Raw genomic sequence first — 24,907 nt, forward strand, 5'->3', positions numbered from 1 at the left:
TCCATGTCATTAAATAGTCTTCTACATGAGGTACTTTATCATTTAATATCATGGAATGTTTAATCAATATCTTGTTGTTGGCTGTTTGTGGTGGCTTTGAAACCCAATAGACATGAGTTTGAATCTCTGGGGTAGCATTACCTAACTCAGTCCCGTCATGACCATTAAAAGAGGTGATATATGTTAAACATTTAGTGCAGTGCTTGGGCACATTGTAAGAGTGTAATCGATAACAGCAAACTACTGAGTCAGGGTTTAGGAAAACTAAGAACAGAGAGCAGCAGTACACAATATGACAAATAAAATGAACTAGTTCTGGGTCCTGATAAGACTGAGTGAGAGAGAGAAGGGGATGGGCAAAGTGAGCAGTGTGGTCGGGGGAGACACAGAGTGAGTTCTTATGAGGAAGAAGGCAGCCAGCCTTATTTCCCTTAAACCCCCCACCTCGTAGTTGCTTTCAAAACCAATCCAGCAAGATTACAGTCTATTGCATGTCCTTCTTTAGAAAGTCATTTTCACCCCCAGGTGCTTAGTTCCCCTGACTAGGATGTTCTGAGTCTGGGAGGAAGTGGGAATGGCCTTGGGAAGGGGGAGTTGTGAGAGAACTCAACATCTTGTTTCCTTGGTTTTCTGAGTTTCTTGGCACTTTTTTCACAACCAGGTAGGGTTCCCATGGGAACTGGCAGGACCTCTGAGGGGGACTTAATTTACTGTGACCCAAAATAAACAAAAGAAAGGGCAAAGTATGCACCCTACCAGCAGGTTTTTTAAAACCCGAGTTTCTCAGAAAGTCTCAGACTTACTAAAGCTCAAAATTAAAGATTCTCAATCCCCTGAACTTACCGGTCTAACTATAAGTTTGTTTGATCATCAGTTGGAAACAAATGTTGGATGCCTTGCCTCTTCAACATTTTTGAGCTCTGTAAATGAATGCTCAATTAATTAATCCAGCATTACAAGCTGTTCTTTTTTTTTTTTTCACTTTGACATAGTTGCTTTTAAAAGTTAGACTTAATTGAGGACGTGTTGGCGAATTCAGGTATTGATCAAATTTAGATAGTATTATAAAGTGAGTTTATTTCTAATCCTATAGGTTAGCATATTTTGTTTAAAGTGACCTTGACATTTAAAGTAAAAGAGAGATTTGTTGTGATTTATGTTATAGAGTGATGCATTTTATTTACTCGTATCATAGTCAACACTTAAGCAATGAAGGATTTACCCTGGTATTAAATATTGATTATGACAACAATAAAAATGAAGCAGAAATGCTGCTTTATTAAAAAATGTAGGCAAACTTTTAAAAAAAGTAAACAACTACTTTTGCAAACACCGTGCTATGTTTTTATACTGTCCTTTCCCCATGGTGGTATCTTTAAGTTTCCACTGATTTTAAATAATACCCCTTTCAAAAGTAAGTGCATACTAACTGCAATAGGTAATGAAAAAAATCTGATTTTATTTATGTCCTCAGCAATAGTGTTATTTGTCATATCAGAAAACTTATCTACCAGTTCTTTTAATTCTTCATGGAAAAGCAGTTGGTGTTTTATTCTTAGGAAAGTATTGAGGTTTTATTTTGTTTTTATAAGCCATATTCCCTGATATAGATGAAATCTGTTTTCTCTCCTTGTTCACTGGAGACATAACAAGTGTTCAAGGCCACCTCTGTGGTTTTCCTTCTTGGTACCTGATTCTTGATAAGCTGTTTAAGGACTAAAGCAATTAGATTTAGGATCCATTTTAGCTCTGTATAGCCTGGAATGAAAATTCTGATCTTTACCCAGTTTCGTTGTCCCAGTCACTTTATCTTTTGTTCTCTTCCATCACTTTAGCAAGAGTAGCAGTTCCAGTGCTAAAAAAAGAAGATGGAGTATTCCTTTAATGTTTGCACATATACGAGACTCCTCATGAATTCTTTTTTTTTTTTTTTAAGCTTGCTTTAAAAAATACTTGATGAGCAGTGGGATGTCATCATTTTTAGTAGTTCTAACCATTTTGCTGTTGTTTACCATCCTATTTTCTTAGTTCCTGACCTTGGAAAGCTTTACAAACCTCTAATCTTCATCTTCTTTGTGACTAACCCCATTGTCTTCTGCGTCAGGTAGTGTATTTGCCAAATTTTTTATCTGTTTTCTGGAATGTATGTACAACTGTAATAGTTTTGTTACTTGAAAGGAAATAGGAACATGTGGACACCGAATAAAAATTGGTGGGTTGGTTACAAGCCTGTTGGAGAATTATATGTAGGGAATCTAATCTCCCTTATTGACTGTAATACATGTGTCACTGGTTTTTAGGAATGACAGTTACTAATGTTACCTTAAAACATACTTTTTTTATTTTTTTTTTAAATAAGAGGCAGAGTCTTGCTCTGTCACCAGGGCTGGAGTGCAATGGTGCGATCTTGGCTCACTGCAACCTCCGCCTCCTGGGTTCAAGTGATTCTCCTGCCTCAGTCTCCTGAGTAGCCAGGACTACAGGCGCATGCCACCACACCTGGCTAATTTTTGTATTTTTAGTAGAGACGGGGTTTCACTATGTTGGCCAGGATGGTCTCGATCTCCTGACCTCGTGATCCACCTGCCTGGCCTCCCAAAGTGCTGAGATTACAGGCATGAGCCACTGCTCCCGGCCACCTTTTTTTTTTGAAACTGAATTTTGTTGTTGCCCAGGCTGAAGTGGTGTGATCTTGGCTCACTACAACCTCTGCCTCCCAGGTTCAAGCAATTCTCATGCCTCAACCTCCCGAGTAGCTGGGATTACAGGTGTGTGCCACCATGCCCAGCTAATTTTTGTACTTTATAGAGATGGGATTTTGCCATGTTGGCCAGGCTGGTCTTGAACTCCTGACCTCAGGTGATCCGCCCACCCTGGCCTCCCAAAGTGCTGGGATTACAGGCATGAGCCACGGCACTCGGCCAGAACATACCTGAACCATGAATATCTTCCATGTCTCTTCTGTAGTATTTTTTTCTGATTATAAAAGCAATATATGTTTAGTATACTAAGTTTGGCAAGTATAAAGGAAAAATAAAAGTAATTCAAATAACTTTCTGGGGTATTTTCTTTCACGTACACATTTGTATTCTAATCTGTCTGTGTGTCCTTTTTTTAAAATGGTGGTGGCTCATGGCTGTAATCCCAGCATTTTGGGAAGCCGAGGCTGTGGATCACCTGAGGTCAGGAGTTTGAGACCAGCCTGGTCAACATGGCAAAACCCCATCTCTACTAAAAATACAAAAATTAGCTGGGCATGGTGGCAGGCACCCATAATCCCAGCTACTTGGGAGGCTGAGGCAGGTGAATTACTTGAACCCAGGAGGTGGAGGTTGCAGTGAGCCAAGATTGTGCCACCACACTCCAGCCTGGGCCTCAAGAGCGAAACTCAGTCTTAAAAATAAAATAAAATTGACAGTGGAGTCTGAACATCTCCCCACATCCTTAAATAAACTTTTATGTATTGATTTTAATGGCTTTATGTTATTTTATCCCATGAGTGTATAATTTATTTAACAGGTGTATGTTCATCTTATTTATTTATTTATTTTTTTGAACTATAGTGGTGTGGTTTTATTTTGTTTTAATAAATAAGCCATACTGTATATTGGTATCAACTAGATTCACTAAGCCCTACAAAATTATAGTCATCTAGATTTGGGAGGATGTAAAGGTTAGAAGAGTTAAAGACAAAAATCTTCTATGTCTTTTTATTGACAGTGTTGCACACTTTCTTAGATAGGATTTGGTCATTTAAGAAGTCTAATAGCTTTTTCCCATCCTTTTATGTCCTTGTATTTTATCTCATTTAAAAAGTCAACGTTTTTTGTTTCCTGGGATTTTACTTCTCTCATATTAAACTTTAATTTCATTCCCTTTTTAATCTTAAAAAAATTGAGCCTAGGTACTAATGATTAATTTATTATTCCTTTATTTAAAAACAACATACAACAACTACTGTCTTTTTAAATTTTTAAAATTTTTGATGTACTTTTATATAGATCAGCAAGAGGTATAGCTATAGGGTGGGTAGTTTTGGAGAGAGCCAGAGTCATTAACAGAATTTGGAGGTCTCTGTATGTCAGTCTTCTTGCGGACTACCCTCTTAGCCATCTCCCTGTGTCATTCATTTCTTTTAAAGAGTAACTTCTAAAATGACTCCAACTTGAAAGGTCCTTGGGCTGCCCCTTCCAGACTGAAGTTCAATCCAGGCATAAAATAGACTTTCTTTGTTTAAATGATGTTGATACTATACCTTTTACTGTGGTTTCCTATCCTCACACTTCAGATATTATTCTGATATTTAGGATCTTAGTTATAACTCTTTTATTAACTAGATGTTTAAACTTGGGGAAGCCACATAACTTCTGAAACTGTTTTCTCTTATAGTGTACGAGTGCTCTAGGTGATAACTGTGGCCCTTTTCATTCTGATGTAAAGTAAGACTTTCATTTTAATTTATCCCCTAAAAGCTCACTTAACCAATTAAGAGTTGGAATTGAAAATGAAATCTTCCAATAATTAAATCATTAAAAATTTAAATATTGATCATTTTTTAAAATTAATTTTTCCTATGCAGATATAGTTTATTTTTATTATTTTATAACCTAACCTAATTGCAAATTATATGACTTGGCAATTTCTATTTCACGTCTCTTTCAAAAGACCCCTTTTCATAATTTGGGGGCAAATTGTTTAACTTCTGTGAATCATTAATAACTCTTGCATTGTCATTGTAGATGTTATTGATGTATCTTTCCACCGCTCCCCAGCCCTATTAACTATGTATTGTTTTTCTAGACTTTTTAGCCCAGACTTATCATTGGATATTACTTATTTTATTCTATTCTTATGTTTATCATGATGCATATTCACAGAAATTATAGAAGATGTCACTAATCAAATATTTATTAGATCTGATATGGCATTTCATTTTACAACCTTCTGTCAATTTTAACCATTTATTATGAGGGTTTTATTAATAAGTATCATTTTATTCTCAACATGCCTATGCATCTTGGTTTGTCTTTTACAGAGAAAAATAAAGGAATAGTATATTATGCACCTATTTTTATATTTCAGATGTAACTATACTAGATATAATTAACCTGAAATGTAGTTGTTCCTTAATACATTTATTTGCATTACTTTTCTGTTTGGTTTCTTTAATAACATATATAGTTAGCATTTTTCTTACTATTTTTCTAATGTAGCAAGTTTTTTGTTGTTGTTTGTTTGTTTGTTTGTTTGAGACAGTCTTGCTCTGTTGCCCAGCCTGGAGTGCAATGGCATGTTCTTGGCTCACTGAAGACTCTGCCTCCCAGGTTCAAGTGATTATTCTGCTTTAGCCCCCCAGGTTCAAGTGATTCTTCTGCCTCAGCCTCCCAAGTAGCTGGGATTACAGGCACCCACCACCATGCCCAGCTAATTTTTTTTTTAGTAGAGACAGGATTTTACCATGTTGGCCAGGCTGGTCTCAAGCTCCTGACCTCAGGTGATCTGCCTGCCTTGGCCTCCCAAAGTGCTGGGATTACAGGTGTGAGCCACCGCACCCAGCTGCAAATTTCATTTCTATTTCCTATACCTTCTGGTTGTTCTGATATATATATGTATATATTGTTTAAGTGGTGGGGCTTTGGATCATTCCTTTACTTTTTTGGGGGATTGTTTGACCACCCTCATTTAGAGTGATTTCTGTGAAGATCTTGGACAGTGATTACAGTAAATTCTTACCTGTAGTTGGAAACCTTATTTGAGGATTTTCTAGTGTTTGAAGGTTGGTACTTTTGTATAGTTTTGGTTATTGTATCATGATGCTTCTCTTACTGCCTGGGCATTTTCTCTGGAACTGCTAGAAATTTTGGCTTTGTTCTTCTTTCTTGTAGAATTGTCTAAAATTTTCTGGAAAATCTGTAGTGTCAAATTATTATTAAATATCTTCACTGCCTTCTTGGGCTGGTCTTTTGACAACCAGGATAATAAATTCATAGCTCAAAATGTTACCTCCAGAGCAAACACAGTTCTTCTATTCTTTTTTTTTTTTTTTTTGAGACGGAGTCTTGCTCTGTAGCCCAGGCTGGCCTCCCAAAGTGCTGGGATTACAGGCTTGAGCCACCGCGCCCGGCCAGTTCTTCTATTCTTGAGGTATTGACTCATCTCCTGGACTAAAAGACACAGAGACTTTTCTTTAGTAGCCCAAGAATAAAAATTCTTTCCATATTAAATCGTGGAACAGAGCTCCCTGGGTCATTTTTGTTTATTGCTTTACTACTGTCTTGCAGAAAAATGTATCATTAGTTTTCCATCTGACTTCTTAGAGGTAGGGGCGGAAGAGGAGTCAGGTTAGCTGATCTGAAGAGCATCACACAGGAAATACCGCAGGTGATGCATCAGGGAGAGATTTGTTGCTGTGTATACTAGCGATACATTCCAACAGACTATGTATTATTAACTAAGATAGGAGAGTCCTTAAAACCCGAATTACGGTCTGATTCGTTTGAATGAGTACGTGCCAGGAATCTTGGAAGCAAATGCAGCAGGTGAGGGAAAAGCCTTTAGGGAGCCCGCCCCCCGGCCCCCTCCCTCACATATTTTATGTCTGTGTCTTGTTTGCATCCTAAACAGTGACTGTACTCTTCATCTGGAGCAAAGGAGCTGCTGCGAGGCAGTTTCATGTCCTCTGAGGTGATTGGTAGGTTGGTTTATTGTTTGGGCCATCCCTTGAGACACTGAAAGATTTCTTCCTCATTATGAGAGACTTTTAATTTAAAAAAATGGATTTGGTTGAGGTTCTCTGAAGTGGACAGATTAGGAGATTAAAATACTCCTTTTATATGATTTGACTCTGATAGCTTAGTTTGTGTTTGTCAGTGAAAGCTTCTCCATAGGCCACTGATTGCTCTCAACTGATTCTCAATACACTTTCTCTTATTATTAAAAATAATATTATTACAAGATTTTTTATTAAAGTGGTTCTCAGCATACTTTCTCTTATTATAGCTGCAGTCTCAAAAGCACACCTTAGTGGATAAATGAAGTATGCTATATCCTTACAATCAGTACATTCTGTGCTAAAAATGGAATGAAGTCTGCTGTATACTTCAGCATAGATGAACCTGGAAAACTTGTCCCAAGTAAAAGAATTTAGACACAAAACACTACATATTTTGTGATTCCATTTATACAAAATTTTTATAGGGATCTATAGGTGGTTGATGGTTTCCAGGGGCTAGGGGTAGGGGAAGTTGGGAAAAAGAAGTGGCTGCTTCATGGATATAGTTTATTTTCAGGGAATTGGATAAGCGTGATGTTGCACAGCAGTGTGAATATGCTAAAATCCACTGAACTGGTACACCTTAAAATGATTGAGATGGTGGATTTCATGTTACATAAATTTGATCTTAATTAAATAGTACGTCTGTGTTAATACGTGGTTGCTGAATCAAGAAGGCCTTGGTGGCCAGGTGCAGTGGCTCATGCCTGTAATCCCAACACTCTGGGAGGCCGAGGTGGGTGGATCACATGAGGTCAGGAGTTAGAGACCAGCCTGACCAACAAGGTGAAACCCTGTCTCTACTAAAAATACAAAAATTAGCTGGGCGTGGTGGTGGGCACCTGTAGTCCCAGCTGCTCAGGGGGCTGTGACAAGAGCATTGCTTGAACCCAGGAGGCAGAGGTTGCAGTGAGCCGAGATTGTGCCAAGAAGGCCTTGGTGTTTCTTGGTGCTAATGCTGGTTGGCATTTTAGCCAATTGGTTAAGTGTTGGTGAGAGTGGGGAGAGGAAGTACCTTATAATTGCACCTTTGAAGATAATTGGAAATACCTTATAATTGCACCTTTGAAGATAATTGGAAATACCTTATAATTGCATCTTTGAAGATAAGCCCTTCTGCAGTGCCAAGTATGTTCCTCTGGATTCTGTTCCATGTTTCCCTCACTTTTGTTCCTCTAATAGGATTACATCATATTTACCATTGTTCATTTGCTTTTCTATTTGGACATCTTTCCATAGCAGAATGAAGAGGATCATTAAGAGAAGGATATATGTGTCCAGTGACCTTTTAATTCATGGAAAGTGCTGTTGGATAATCATCTTTACATTCTCATTATCAGTGGGAATATGAGGGGTTTGGTTAACCTGCTTGACTGATTCCAGTCTCTTGTGCATTCACTATCTTTTACCTAAACTCTGTTGAAACTGTTCTTCTCTCCCTCTTTTCAGAAACTAGCTCCTAGTTTGCTGACTAGGAGTAGATAACAAGCCCTATGTTTATTTTGAGACTCTCTGGGATATACAGTTATAAATGTATGAGTTAGAGTTCTAGTAAAAGGGGCAAATTGGGAGGCAGTTTATTTGTCCATGAACCCTATTTTTCCATATTATATTCTCTTCATCAGATGATCTGCTGCTCAGCGAAAGGGCTCCATGAGCACGAATTCTTGACTTCTGATGCCACACCCTGTGCTTACCTTTGTATTAAAGTAAAAACCAAAACTCCATGGTTTTTATTGACTGTACTGTGATGGTTAAGGGAGACAGAATGAATCCAGTTTGTTCTAGCGGGAAGTCGGGGTTCCTTTTCTACTCTGCTGATGAGAAACAGGATCAGAGGGCACAAGGGGGATGGGTCACAGCCCTTCGCGTATTACCAACTGTCTTAGAACTGGCTGGCTAACCCACTGCAAAGTGTTGGGTCTTAGTGAATGGTCAGTAGGCAAAGCATTATTTTATATCCTTCTTCCACTCTTTTCCAGCTCTCTCTGAAGGACTGCAGCTAGGTATAACAAACATCAACCAGTAGTATTAGATTGTCAGTGATCAGCATGCCAAAATGCAGTTCCTTGTTACGTGACAAGTAGAGAAAACATATGGCAGGCAGGTGGTGGTGGCAGGATCATTATCAGCTCAGAGTGAGATTGGCAGTTCATTTGCAGCTAGTGATGCCCACCTGCCATGGCAACAGTACACCACTGGGCACCCGGAAGCCCTCATGATCGTGTCCTTCTAACAGTGCTTAGCCTGCCCTGCATAAACCTTACTGGTTGGCAGACACTACTGAGCCGTGACCATAGCCTCAGTGTGGGAACTATTGTGATGAAACAGATGCTCAAAGGTGAAGACCCTGCTTGTGAGGAGGCTACTTTTTTTGTGTTTTTTGCTGTTTTTTGTTTATAAAGGTAGATGTTTTCTTTATATATTTACTTAGTTCACCAAATTGTTTTTCTTAAGACTTAATCAAAATTTTCCCCTTTCCAAACGTAATTTAAAAATTTTAGTCCCTGTGGAAATGTACGATGTGAAATATTGGGAGTACCTTATAATTGCACCTTTGAGGATAAGCCCTTCTACAGTGCCAAGTGTGTTCCTCTGGATTCTGTTCCATGTTTCCCTCGCTTTCGTTCCGCTAATAGGATTATGTCATATTTACCATTGTTCATTTGCTTTTCTATTTGGACATCTTTCCATAGCAGAATGTGTAGCTCCCACTTGTTCTCAGCAGCTACATCATATTTATTCAGAAGTATTGGTAATGTGTAGGTGAAAAAGATAGGCAAGGTTTCTGCCAACTTATAACTCATGAGATTTAAGATTACTTAAATCTCAACTTGTAATTATACATTTGTGTTAAAGTACTATGAATGCAAAGGACACCATGTTTGTATGTACATCTTTGTTTCTGTAGACTGAATTCCTAGAAGTGGAACTGCTGGATTAAAGGACATCCACATACTAAATGTTAGAATTGCCAGCCTGACCTCCAATGATGTTATAATAATTTAGATTTCTGCCAGCAGTGAAAAATACCACTTAGAGAAGCATGTGGAAATTGGAAGTTCATTGGACAAAAGCACAGACAACAGTGATTAAGTTCAGCAACTAGCGAAGTAGATAGAGGTGGGAAAATGGTGGTGAATGCACTGAAAATTCTGTAGATCTGCAAGTGATAGATATCTAAGGTAGATGATTCTTCATAGAAAAATTCTGTCACAGTGCAGGACATCAAAATTTGTCAATTTTATAGGAAGTCAATGAACCATAGACTATTCTTATCTCCCTTCTACAACTGCCTCTGAAAAATGGTAAGAAAGGCATACTTGGGTTGACTTGTGGTACCTAGACGTGCAGCTTGTGCCTTAGAGCCAGGGTCCCCAAGCCCTGGACTGCAGACCGGTACTGGTCTCTGGCCTGTTAGGAAGCAGGCTGCACAGCAGGACATGAGCATCAGGCCAGCTAGCATCACTGTCTGAGCTCCGCCTCCTGTCAGATCAGCAGCAGCATTAGATTCTCGTAGAAGTGCAAACCCTAGTGTGAACTGAACGTGCAAGGGATCTAGGTCTTATGCTCTTCATGAGAATCTAACTAATGCTTGATGATCTGAAGGCGGAACATTTCATCCTGAAATCATCCTCCCCACCATCCGTGTAAAAATTGTCTTCTACAAAATCGATCCCTGGTGCCAAAAAGGTTGGGGGACCACTTCCTTAGAGTGTTGACTCTTCTCAGAATGTAAGAAAATAGACAAGTGTATTTTATATCCTGAGAAAGGTGGCCTAAAAGGTAGACTATTTTATCTTATGTGACAACCGGAGACCTCTGTGTCCTTATTTAGGGGTTATTGAACATGCCTTCTAATTATGGTTTTGGGAAACCATCCATGTATTTTCTTAGGAATGTGATTGAACTATCTTTTTTTTTTTTTTTTTTTGTATGAGATGGAGTGTTGCTCTGTTGCCCAGGCTGGAATGCAGTGGCGCCATCTTGGCTCGCTGCAACCTCTGCCTCCAAGATTCAGGTGATTCTCGTGTCTCAGCCTCCCGAGTGCTGGGACTAAAGGCACATGCCACCATGCCTGACTCATTTTTGTATTTTTGGTAGAGATGGGGTTTCACCATGTTGGTCAGGCTGGTCTTGAACTCTTGACCTCAAATGATCCACCTGCCTTGGCCTCCCAAAGTACTGGGATTACAGGCGTGAGCCACCACACCCAGCCTGAACTGCCTTATTGAAGTAACCAGTAGATTCGGGAGTTAGCTGGGTTTGGGTTCAGAGTTGCCTGGCTCCTGCCGCTAAGTTATTGACTTAGGTAATGTGTGGGCAGAACAGCCTGGGAGAGAGAGAGAGAGAGAGAGAGAGAAAGGCAGATACATAAAACAAAATTTACTTTCTTATTTAATTTTAAGTGTACAGTTCGGTGACATTAAGCACTTTCTTTTCTTTCTTTTTTTTTTTTTTTTTATGAGACGGAGTCCCGCTCTGCCGCCCAGGCTAGAGTGCAGTGGCGCGATCTCGGCGCACTGCAAGCTCCGCCCCCCGGATTCACGCCATTCCCCTGCCTCAGCCTCACGAGTAGCTGGGACTACAGGCACCCGCCATTGCGCCCGGCTAATTTTTTTGTATTTTTAGTAGAGACAGTTTCACTGTGTTAGCCAGGATGGTCTCGATCTCTTGACCTTGTGATCCCGCCCGCCTCTGCCTCCCAAAGTGCTGGGATTACAGGCATGAGCCACCGCGCCCAACCGACATTAAGCACTTTCAGTCACGTTGTTGTGCAGCCATCGCTGTCCATCCCCAGAACTTTTTCCTCTTGCACAATCAAAACTCTATACCCATTAAACAAATCTCTCTATCCCCTGGCAACCACGCTCCTATTTTTGGTCTAAGAATTTGACTATTCTAGGTACCTTATTTAAATGGAATCACACGGTATTATTTTTTGTAAGTAAGTTTTTTTTGTTGTTGTTTTTTTTTTGGTGACTGGCTTCTTTCACTTATAAAGTCCTCGAGATAATGAGAATTTCCTTCCTTTTTAAAGCTGAATAACATTCTATTATATGTATCTACCATATTTTGTTTATCTACTCATCCAACAATGGGTATGTCAGTTTCTTCCTCCTTTAGCTGTTGTAAATAAATTCTGCTATGAGCCTGGGTATTGAGGTATCTCTTTGAGATCCTGCTTTTAATTCTGCTGGTAATCCCTAGAAGTGGAATTGGTGGATCATATGGTAATTTCTATTTTTAATTTTTTTGGAAAGCTAAGCAATATTTTTGCATCATGTTTCTGATAATTTAGGAGTGGAAACTGGAACACTGTTTGATCTAGACTTGGCCTCCAGTGGTAACTGCCCAGTTTGTGAATGTGTGTAATTGTAGGCCAAGGAGTTGGTTGTGTACCTGTTTACTGTTTTCCGAAACAATGACCGTAAATCAGGAGACCTGAATTTGAAGGGAGATGCAGATACAATGTAGGATGGTCTTTGATCAGTGTCTGTGACTTTAGTTGTCATTGTTCTATGCACGCAGTGCCTTTGATCATGGAGCCTTGCTTCATTTAGTAGGCCTCTACTTTGTGAAATAGAGGGATGGTGTGGTATGTTTACAGGAAGAAGGGTTGATGTTGATACCTGATTATCTTGAAATGCTTACTTACCCACAAAACTGAGAATTTATATACATAAGTGCTGTATCCTTGGGATATTTAGTCATTGGCATGCATTCCTGAAGAATTGTGTTTTTTCTTCATAATTTTCCTTTGGCATCATTATATACATCCTTGAGGTCAACTCACCATTCTAACTTTGGCCTTTTTAAAATTTACCTAAACAAATATTTTCCTTGTCTGAGTGACTTCTTGATGCCACCTCATGGGCATGCTGGATAAATGGGAGTGCTCTGAATTGTAGTGAATGCAGGATGGCTTTTCTGTTCTGGTTTTGCTCACCCAAGCAATACCTAGTCCCCAGGGAAATAGGAGCTTATTGGCACTCTTGGCAGGGTGAATACTTTAGTCTCCACTTTTATTGATTAGATTTCCCTGGTATTTTGGTGGGTGCAGGCATTCAAAATCTTTATAAGACAGGGCAAATGTAATGTAACCATTTGTTTTTATCCATTTCTTAATAATATCCCCTTTCTCCCCACTAATTATTCTTAGAAGCCATTAAGCAAGTCTCCTTTCTTCATATTCCTGTTCCTCTCCTCATAGTTTCATCACTGCTATTGTTTTAAAGATTGGCTGACATTGGGTGTATTCAATATAAAGGCAGAAGTATCTCAATCTAAAATTTGTGCTGCTTGTGTGGCTGGAACTCCTCCAGGGAGAGTTCTGGACAAAGTGATTTAATTTCTCCTGACTGCTGGTGACCTTGGAAATTTTGGCCATAGATGACTGTGATTGACACTTGTATAAAGGAGAAAAAAGACCCACCCTCAACTTTCATCCTTTACAGGAAGGCAATGGGAGATGGCAGCTCTGGTGAGGAATAAGAAGGGACATATAGGCGACACAAGGGACAATTTCCAGTAGTGCCTCTGAAACCTTTTGACTTTCCTCCTTAGGGACAAGCAGGGTTGTATTAAAAGTAGGTATTGGTATGAGTTATGCCTGTGATAAAATAATGAGTAAGATAATGGAGCATTAGCACAAACACACGTTATACTTTTTAAGTATGTTTGTAGGATTATAAGGCCTGAAGAATCAAGAGATTTAATGAAACTATTTGAAAATAGTGATCTCTGTGTCTTTCTCTAAGGTACCCCTCAGATTTATTTAAAATATTGTCATTTGTCAAAATTTGATGTTTATATGTGCCTGTTATTTACTGCCATATGTAAACTGTGTGGTCAGTATATTTTCAGATCATTTTATTATGTTTGTTTTCAGATTGTTATCACTACTTCTAGAAATCTTTGCCATTTTCTAATGGCCCCTTACCTAAAATGTTTTAATGTTTTGTGGATCTCGAGTTTGTATATGCTCCTAATTAAATATTTACCAAAGTGAAGGTTTATCAGGGAGCAGTGATGTCCACTTAAATGAATGCCTGATGTCAGATAGAGACTCAGCATCTCCACGGACACTGTATTCAGCTGTATTTTACCTTTCCCCTCAAAACAGATAAAAGCATCTGCCCATCCTGGGGACAGAGGAGTGGTTGGGGTAGGAGACTCATTTTGTCAAAAATGTATCAAATAAGAACACTTTCTAACTGTGCTTATAAAGGTTTATAGGCATTATAGATTAAAATTCCATTGATGAAAATGAAATGTACTCAAAATAGTTTTGGGGTTTGGGGGCGGGAAGGGTGATTTTAGATGGGAGAGAGCAGCATAAATACATGTGAATAAACAACCAGCCTAAACACCTAATTACAATGAGTTGGAAGAGGGTGTTACAGAATACATCTGGGCTGGATTGGAGAGTTAGGAAGGGAACATTGGTTTATGTCTCCTAATCTTTGTAGTGTAGATGAGACAACAAAATGTATAATTTTTTCTGAACGTATTTGTAAAGGTTGTTGCAGAGCTCAAAGATGTCCTGATGGAAGAGGTAAATTTCAGCATTTTATAATTATAAAAATTTATAAAAATGTATAGGTTACATCTACCAGTTACTTGTTTTCTTGTTAATAATACCAGCAATTAACAGAAGCCTTAATTATTAACTACAAAAACAGTATTTCTTAACCTGAGTTTCTGGCCACCATCTACCCACCATCCATCCCTTAGAATAAACTTCAAACACTAAGGTAAAGAATTCTAGAATCATGTTGACAAATCAAGAATTAATAAAATTCAGCTATTGAATTGGTAGAGGGCACTGAGAATACCTACACCAAGCTACTGAATAGAATATATTTTACAATAGTACAGACTAGGGGATTTTTCCCCCAGTGTATAAATTTATCCTCACACCTGAAATTCTTTTTTTGAACTAAAAATGTATGTAGCTTATCTTTGTAATCTAGTCAGATAATAGGTTTGAAAAAGAAAGTGAAGGCTAAATATTTTATTTTTTGATAGAGTTTTTATATCTTTTTTTCATATTTGGTTTAAGAATGCTTACAAAGATTCGTAAAACTTAAGTTCACAGGGGAAAATACAGAGAGAAATCAGAATCACAGATAGGATAGAGGAATGAGGCTAAGACTTGTGCCTTCACTGATACTCTAGGAATGCCCAGTGAGTTTTAAGCATTACAATGTGGCTGGTCCAAATTGAGATGTTTGTAAAGTACACACCAGATAGTAAAGATTTAATACAAAAAAAGATCTGAATACTTTTATAATGTTTGTTATATATTGATATGATGTTTTAGAAATTTTGCATTAAATAAAAAATCATATTAAAATTAATTTCACTTGTTTCTTTTTAATGTTTCAACATTACTACTAGGAAAATGTGAACATACACATGTGGGTCTCATTTGTCACTTATTGTATTTCCATTACACAGTACTTGCCTAGAAGGAGGTAAGTTTGACATCCTCTCTTGAGAGATGAACAGTTCCACAAGGGCTTATGTCTGAATTAGCTTGGAGGTAAGCTCAGAGCATGCCCAGAGGCAGGACTAACAGGCTCCTTAGCAATTTGTTTTGAAGCTCTTCCTGTATCTCGATGAATGGGTGATTGATGTGTGTTTTAAAATGTTTAAAAATATATGTAACTTTTAAGACTATATTATTTAAATATTAAGGAGCACTTTGTATGGAAGGTCTATTATAAATTTTCGGTGCTGCAAGAGAAATGGCACTCAAACATAAATTTAATTTTCTCAGCAAGGCAATTTTTACTTCTATAGAAGGGTGTGACTCGTGGATGGAGCAATGGCAAGAGCACACTTCAACAAGGGAGGGGAAGGGGGCAGGTAGCCCCTACTGCTATGTTGCTCCCCTATTGGCTAGGGTGGGACTGCACAGTCTAAGCTAATTCCGATTGGCTATTTTAAAGAGGGCAGGAGTACGAGCCGGAGTGGTGGGGTGAGTAGTTTGGTGGGAAGAGCGGTTATGGAACAGGTGTCTCAGGGTGATTCAGTTCAGAGCAGGTGACCAGGGGTGACTCAGGATGGAGCAGGTGACCAGGCGTGACTCAAGACAGAACAGGTGACCAGGGGAACAGATGTGAACTACTGATTAGAACTGGTGGAAAAGGTTGTTTACTGAAACTAGGGGCAAGGAGAATGAGGAAGTTAAACTTTAAAATGGGGAACAGAGAAGAAGGGAGCTGAACATATTGATGCATTGGTTCTTTGGAGAGGATCTCAGAACTCATCATACTTAACAATTTATAGGCTAAAACCTTTGAAGAGAAATGTATTATATCCTACGCTGTTAACCCCAAGCTAATGGAAATTTGGTTGCTATTTGATGTTCATTGTCTTCCTAATTTAGTAAGGCAAGAAGTATCCTGCCCCACGTATCCATGGTTAACCTATTATTTGAGATGGTTCACAACACTCTGCTTCAATTGTCTTTGGTAAATAAAATATACAGTAACTGGTAACAGTGCAATTAATCTGTTAAATATCTAAATAAATACTAAATAGTGTATCATTCTTTAAAATAATCCTTACTTAGCTCTAAGCTGGGATGAATATGTATGAGGTACTACATATTTTTGTTTGCTGTGGCTCTTTAAAAAGTGTGTTTAATTTAGTCTTTCTGCCTGATGATTTCCAAAGTCTAATGATTTAAATCAACATGTATCTGATTTATGCATGTATGTATTTGTGTGTGTTTATCTCATGGATACTTATTTAGCACTTAACTCTGTGCCAGACACTGCCCTAAGAAAATTAGTACATGTTTATCTAAAAATAACTGACACTTAGATAGAGCTTACAATGATTCAAGCACTGTTCTAAATGATCTTCCTATAGCAGTGAGATACGCACAGTTAATGTGTTAAACATAAGCAGAGAAGTTAGGTCACTTATCCAAGTTCACACAGCTCCTTTCTAGAATTGCTGGGAACCAGCCACTGCAGCCTGGCTGTTCCAAAGTGTCCGTGTTCTTATTGAGCCTATGTGAAACATTTTGTTTTACTTACTTTTGTTTCTAGGCAGCATCAGTGGGACTTACGCCAGATGGTGTCATCTTTTCCATATCAGGGTTGTGTAGAGGCTTTCCATAAAGCCTGGAAATTCTGTCATGAAAGGGGTTCTAAAGGGGTTATTTTGAGAGACAAGGTGTTTATTATAGCTCTTTGTGAATTTATGAGTGGCTACGTGGAATAGTGGGTAGGATTATGTGGTGATTATGCCCCGAAGCCTCACGTAACAGCTCTAGTTATAGTAAAACTAAGCTCAGGCTACAACCTGGAAATGTGGCTCTGCAGTTGTTTTCCTTCCTACCTCCTCTAACCTTTTATGCTTAGGTAGTTCAGTTTTTTTGGCATTTTGTTATCATCAACATCAGTCTGTGAAGTTCTTTGGTGGTTTGATACTGTTCTAGTCACACATTGTATGAAGAATATCCAGAGAGCCTGAGAATTCTGTTGTGTGGCCCATAGCTGTTCTATTCTAAACTATTCCAGACTTTACAAGCCATTAATATATAAATTTAGTTTGAAGTTACCATCTTAGTTCCTCTGAAGGGTCCCTGAAATTGCTTTCAAGGAAAATTCTATAATCTAATAGACCAAGATTGCCTGCTACCCTCTTGTCTTTGAGAACCTCTTTGACAAATAAATAATATGAGAAAGTATATATGTTCCATATTTGGCTTGCTTCATCTTTCATGGTTTTTTGCACTAGAGCTTTATTACAGTTTTAAAATATTGCCCCTCCCTCAGTTCCTCCTCCCTACCCCTCACGGTTTAAATAAATATATTTTTGCTATATAAAACAGCAGAATGGTCAAGAATTTGACAAAATGGTCCTCAGGATGCCCAGCTTCCCACTTCAAAGGTATCCTTCATAATGTTATGTCTGAAAAGATTCTCGATTATATATTTACTCATGCAACAAATATTTACTGCATAGTCTGCTACCTTGCAAGCCCATGCTAGCTCTTTGAGTAAGACATGGTCTCCCCACTCTTGGAGCTTACAGTTGGTGTGTTCCAATACAGTGTAGTAAATATAAGGTAGGAAACACAAAGGTTTAAGAAAACAGTATATAGTACCCCATGTCTGACTAAATTATCTTTTAGAATTCTAGAGTGAAATGATGCTCTCACGTTCTAATCTAGTGCCCTCATTTTTAAGGTCAAGAGAAACTGAAACCCAAAGATGTTCTGTTCCTCATTTGTAAGAGAGCTTCAAGTAGCACCAAGCAAGAACCCAGGACTCTTTGTGGTCAGTCATTGCTATAAACAGGGATCAGGGTCTGAGTCAGTTATATAACCTTTGGTCATGTATTCGTACAATACCTGCATACAGAATATTTCAGGAATATCTTAAAAAGGAGAACCCATCTATATTAATCAGTTTCTTCTCTCATGCCATTTCATACATACTTACCCACAAACAGAAAATCCAGGTTATCATTTATTTAGACGAAGATGTTGCTAAGATTTACAGTGGTTTTAATTGGAGCTGTTAAAACCATGGTTCTTTTTCAAGTGATTGACAGGTCAGTGATGAATATCTTGAGATGAAAAATTCCAGGGTAGAGGAAGAGATCTCAGAATCCACAGGGGAGGGACACAAATGCTAATTACACATTGACTTTAATTCCTGATTTGTCATAGCTGCCTGCAGGTGTATATCTTGGCTATGGTCTATTCTCAGGACCTCATTTGTATTTCAGATTTTCTTTAATAATGTTGCATCCACAAACAACTGTTTAATCTCTGACTTATTTACAGTTCTCATTCTCTCGATATAGGAAATAATTACTTGGCAGATGAATGCAGTTGTTTCTTTTGGTTATTGAAAATTAAAATTTTTTTGTCTTCCCATTGATTTCCCTGGAAGACAGTTTTGGAATAGCACCTCACTTTGGCCTTCTGGCCTGAGAGATGCACAGGTGTTCACTTTTGTTTGTTATTCCTCCTATTATTACTCCCACACATGTGGCGTGGTCAATTAGCCCTCTTGATGAATTAGCCCTCTCTCTGGGTTGAGAGCTAATGTTCCTCTGTGCTGAAGAGCTGCTGTCCCACACCTTTCTGCCTGCTGAGGAGGAGGTTTGGCATTGGTAGGTGCAAGGTAACCTTGAGATTCACTTAGTTTTTTTTTTTTAAGCAGTGCTGATTTTTTCCCTCAGTAGTTGAATTGAGGGCTTGAGCTTGTTAGATGGATTAGGTGAAAGCACAAGAGATGCATGGACCTGTTTCCTCATTTCCACATATTTATTAACTTCCCAGGGAATGCCCCCAAGTTGGACCATACCCTGTGGCCTTGTCCTATTTAAAATGGGCCCTGAGATACTTTACATGGTATAGCCACCTTCACTGTCTACCTTCTGTACACTTGTGATTTCTTGTATCATTTTTGCCATGACTCCAGCTATCTTGTTGTTTTCCTCACCCTCTACCTGCTTCTATAAGTTAGTTGTGAGGCTTTGTCTGAGGAGAGTTCCAGGGTGTATTAACTTAGCATCAAGACCACTTCTTCCCTTCCCTGGTTCTGAGTTACCCAGGCCTGTCCGTGTGCAGCCCTCTCATTCCTTGCCCTTTCTTTGGCCTATATTAACTCTGGCCAGCAGCATGCCAGGAAAGTATTAAAAACCTTTTTGTTGGAGGGCACTAGTTGTTCAATCTGCCTGTCTGATCACATTTCTCACATTTTTACTCATTTCCTGAGTTTTAGAGTAGTTGTTAAGACCCTGCAGTAATTTAAAGCTAGGTATCTAATTTTAGGAGTCACCTTTATATCTTCTTATTTTCTGTGGTGTTGTGCTATGACCACACTTCTCATAAGAATGATTTACCTTAACCTCAGCCCTTAATTGGCTTGGGCTCTGATATGACTCCATTCTGCTGCTTCTAAAGCGTGATTCAATGGAGTGTTCAAGTGAGTGATCTGGCAGTTGGAATTTTGAGGCATCTGTCCTTTTCCAGATTTCCATGTTCATTTTCAAAATGAATTTTTGAAGAGAAGACAGTTTGAAAGGATTGTAATGGTGCTCAATAGCAGTGTGGCTGAACTCCATGCTTCTCTGCAATATGCTGTCTTTAAGCTGATCAGTGAGAGCTGAAGATGTGTTTGGAAAAGGGATTCCAGACTGTGGAGATGGCTTCAGTCTCTTTGTTCCCCATGTACCTCTTCAGTGTGGGTTTATAAACCTTGGTTTTGACCCAAACCAAGCCTACACCTTCATTCTGTAAAGACATGCCCTATATGTTTGCTACAGGATACCACATCTTTATCTTCAAAGTTTTCATAAAGAAAAAGCATTGCTTAGTGTGTCCATATCCATTTATTTAGTGTATTCTAGGGTTAAACCATTTTCCCATTTTATTCTCCTAACTTCCTGTCTGCAAAATTAATTCAAAACCTAAGTATTCATCTAGTTCATTCTATCTCCCCCACCTCCACACTGTTTAACTCTCAACTAGATTGGTGTTGGGCTTAATTAGCTGTATCTTTTTGATTTACATACTGAAACCAATTCCAAGCATCTTTGTAATTGTTATCTTATTTGTTCTTTTTATTTATTTATTTTTATTTTTCAGAGAGATGGGAGTCTTGCTTTGTTTCCCAGGCTGATCTTGAACTCCTGGCCTCAAGCAATTCTTCCACCTGGGCCTCCCAAAGTGCTGCAGTTATAGGAGCAAGCTATTGTGCCTACCTTGTTTGCTCTTCTTAATAACTCTTAACCTGGTCCTTAGGAAGCTATGACAGACAGATTATATGCAGTTTTTCTATGGAGGCAGTTCATATTTTTAAATACAGGTTTTCAATGTAGTCTGACCCAGAAAAGGTTAAAGCATTGCTTTATCATAATGTCTAGGAGTCCAACAGGAATGTTGCAGACCTCTTCTCCGTAAAGTCAAATTGCTGTGGGGCCCTGTGTGTTTAGTTTTTTGACTCACGTCTTTGGTTGTCAGCTTTTTTCTTTCTTTTTAAAATGGACTTTTCTTTTTTTTTTTTAAGAGCAGTTTTGGATTAACAGGAAAATTGAGCAGAAGTTACAGAGATTTCCCATATACCTTATGCACCCCCCCTCCCCAACACAATCTTCCACACCAGAGTGGTATATTTATTACAATTGTTGAACCTACCTTAACACATCATTATCATACAAAGTCCATAGGGTTTGTGCTTGGTGTTATATCATCTGTGGGCTTTGATATATGTATAGTGGCATGTATTTACCATTATAGTGTCATACAGAATAGTTTCATTGCGCTAAGAATTCCCTATTCTCTGCCTATAACTCCTGGCAAAATTCCCTCTCTCCTTCTAACTCCTGGCAACCACTGATATTTTTATTGTCTTTGTAGTTTAACCTTTTCTAGAATGTCATATAGTTGGAATCATACAGTTTGCCTTTTAGAATATCTGCTTTCACTTAGTAATATATGTCTAAGCTTCCTCCATGTCTTTTCATGGCTTGATAGCTCATTTCTTTTTATCACTGAATAATATTCTGTCATCTGGATATACCACGATTTATCCATTCACCTACTGAAGGATATATGGGTTCCTTCCACATTTTGACAGTTATGAACAAAGCCTCTGTTAACATCCATGAGCAGGCTTTTGTGTAAGCATGTTTTCAACTCCTCAAGTAAATTTCAAGGAGCTGTATTCCTGGATCAAATGGTAAGAGTACATGTTCAGTTCTGTAAGAAACCACTAAACTATCTTCCAAAGTGGCTGTATCATTTTGCATTCCTACCATCAATGAATTAGAGTTCCTATTGCTACACATCCTTGCCTGCCTTTGGTGTTGTCAGTGTTCTGAATTTTGACTATGCTGCAACGAGCAGTGGTGTGTCATTGTTGTTTAAGTTGGCAATTTTCTAATGACATATAATGTGGAACATCTTTTCCTATTCTTATTTGCCACCTGTATGTTTTGGATCTCTTGCACTTTTAAATCAGGTTGTTTTATTATTGTTGAGTTTTAAGAGTTTTTTGTGTATTTTGGATAAATGTTCTTTATTAGTTATGTCTTTTGCAAACATTTTTTCCCAGTTCGTTGCTCAGCTATTTCTTTTAATTGGTTTTTAAAATCTTAGATTCAGAAAACCAAACTGGAGTGAGCTGATCTTTTACAATTGAGCAGGCACATGTGGCTGTTAGTGAACTATGTTGCAGACTCGCAACCCTAACTCCCTTGATTCTTTATTTCCAGGTCAATGTGACGGTGGACTACATTAGACCAGCCAGCCCAGCCACAGAGACGGTGCCTGCCTTTTCAGAACGTACCTGTGCCACTGTCACCATTGGAGGAATGTGAGTGTTCTGGCTGTCAGGGACTCAGCTGTCATCTCAAGTAGCTAAGAGTTCTTTGCTCATTTGAGTCCTTCCTTTCACTCTGCTTTGCTTTCTCCTGCTCTTAACTCAGTGGTTTATAATTATGTGCCTGTGTAGCACTTTATATTTGTAAGTACTTTATAATCACTCGTTAGCTAATCATATACTTTCATTGTTGTTGTTATTGAAGATTTATTGGGCTCTGTATGCCTGGCACTATGAAGTACACATCATTACTATTAATAATGCCATTTATTGAGTATTAAGCAGACCCTAGATACTGTCCAAAATGGTGTCTGCATATTGGTTTAGGAAGTCTAGGTATAGAATAGCAGGTAACAAGGAGGGAAGAAGAGGAGAGGTTAATTGGACATTTTCTTGTATGTAATCAGTAGATGATGAGGTCATCCTATTCTGCTGTACTGGCCATAACGTGGTTAGATTCCAAGGTCTCTTGGCAGCGAGGTTGAGGAAGAGTCTTTCAGGGGAAGTATCTGATAGGGGAAGGAGGAAGCCTGCTGGGCCCTGCTTCCACAGAAATATTACAACAGTCAGCCAGTCCCCAGTAGCAATTCTTACTTTGCATAAAATATACCAGTATGGTAATTGTCTCCTTTTCTGTTTAACAATCTTATATGCTATTCATTACCAAACTGTTATTTTTCATTTTTTTTAAGGGGGCATATTGGTGGGGAAGAAAAAGGATAGGTTTGTCATCAAAACAAGGATTGTGTTACTGAAAGTACAGTGAAGCCACTTAGGAGAAGTACCTCCAAGCTATTGTAGGCCTCTGAAAGGAATGAGCGTCTTGTAGCTGCTTAGCTTCATGAAAGTCTCCTAACAGGAGCCTCTTTCCCCTCATTCGTGCTCTCACATTTGGAAATGACTACTTTTAGCCACTGCTACTGATCCTATATTTATTAATATTGTTAATGTTCACATAACAATTGGAGGTTTCATCTTTGCCAGGAGGTGCTCAGTATAGGCATTTGATGTTTACCTTTACACCATCACAGGTTTTGTTAGAAGCAGGTTCTTGACAAATCAAGTAATATTTTTGAACTGGGAAAAACTAGGACATATTTTGGTCATTCTTCTATCTGTATAAATTACAATAGCTTATTTATTACCAATTTGTTACCGCTTCCTAGGAGTCAGTTGTCTGCTTCCCTACTGTAGAGACCTGGAATCTTAGTATTCTATCTAAATATTTTTACTGTCACAGAAAGCCATCTCTATAGATACTGCTGCTTTTAAGTACTTGTGAAAACAACTTCACCGTTGTACAAAACCACATGTCTTTTTTTTTGGCAGGTGGCCTCCACAAGTATTTAACATTCTATTAGAATGGATTATCTCATTTAGTTACCACCGAAGAATATTTAAAAAATAAGTTTACACTGCTTAAAATGAGATTTCAGGGAGTATTTTATAGTAATCTTTTTATTTTTAAGACAATTCGAGACAGATAATTTTAAATACTTTACAGAGTAGAGTGTTGTGGCCATGCTTTGTGCCTTAAAACCTTGAGATTTCCACTGTGTTTATTTTGGCTTTGACAGAGATTACTCTTTCAGCTTTCCTCTCTGCAAATATGGGGTAGCTGTCTATTCCAGTCTGGGTTTCTATTACATTCTTGAGTCCTTGTAAGAAGGTGTCAACTCTGGTGACTGTTTAACAACACAGGTTGGTTGGTCTTAATTGACAACCTACAATGTCTATACTCCAGGTTTGTGCCAGAGATGATGAACTTGAATTTTCTGCTTCCCAGTTCTTGTAATTGGATTGTATGAAATATTATTTTCTTTGTGATTTCCCATAGTAAATTTTTTAGAAGTTTAGAAGCATGTACAAGTTTAGAAGAATTTTACAGGTACTCTTCTAGATACTTAAATTGTCTCCTTGGATTAGACCAGCCTGGCAGGTACCTGGAAAGCATTATGAGTTTCTTCATAGGGTTGTTCATCCTGAATTATACTTTGTGGTTAAATGGGTAGGCTGCAAACAGGAGAAATGTAAGGAATTTACTGATACTGAAACCATCCTTCATTAGACTGTTGTGTCCCTGAAGATGGGGAATTTTGTGTCTTATTCCCTGTTGTAGCTCTAGTATCTAGCATATGGAACTCAATGAATTTGTTGAGTGATTTGTTAACTGTATTGCAAACTGTTCCTTTATGAAGCATAACTTGGATGTTAGTAGCATCTAAGGCATGACCACAGGTTTGTTTTTATCTAATCAGTACTGTAAAACTTATAACTGATCATTTCATTCTGTTTTTATATTTTTCTTTATCATGCAGCCCCCAGAATCACAGCAGATTCAGAGAGACTCCCAGATAATTTTATTCTTTTATTTGATAATTGGAAGCTCACTGCCAGAGAGGCCATCTCTAGCAAATAGACCTAGCTGCACACATTCTGTGTTCTAATCTTAGCCACCACTTCTGTTTATTTTCCTTTTACTTTATTTTTGTTTTTATTTGTCCTTTTTTTTCTGAATTTTCTATACTTTAAAAAATCTTGGCCAGGTGCAGTGGCTCACGCCTGTAATCCCAGCACTTTAGGAGGCCCAGGCGGCTGGATCACCTGAGATCAGGAGTTTGAGAGCTCTCTGACCAACATGGTGAAACCTTGTCTTTACTAAAAAAAAAAAAAAAAAAAAAAAAAAAAATTAGCTGAGCATGGTGGCAGGCGCCTGTAATCCTAGCTACTTGGGAGGCTGAGGCATGAGAATTGCTTGAACCCCAGAGGCAGG

At 38.4% G+C, this 24,907-nt stretch overlaps 1 protein-coding gene across 1 annotated transcript in view; it reads left to right on the top strand.

Moving 5' to 3' along the window:
- Positions 1-24,907, top strand: part of SND1 (staphylococcal nuclease and tudor domain containing 1) — a 437,130-nt gene that overhangs the window by 172,506 nt on the left and 239,717 nt on the right. The window contains exon 12 of the mRNA XM_025379159.1: positions 22,028-22,128. Within this exon, the coding sequence (XP_025234944.1) occupies positions 22,028-22,128 (101 nt within the window). The remainder of the gene's footprint in view (positions 1-22,027; positions 22,129-24,907) is intronic.

The sequence above is a fragment of the Theropithecus gelada genome, chromosome 3, assembly GCF_003255815.1.
Source record: "Theropithecus gelada isolate Dixy chromosome 3, Tgel_1.0, whole genome shotgun sequence".
Taxonomy (NCBI): Eukaryota; Metazoa; Chordata; class Mammalia; order Primates; family Cercopithecidae; genus Theropithecus; species Theropithecus gelada.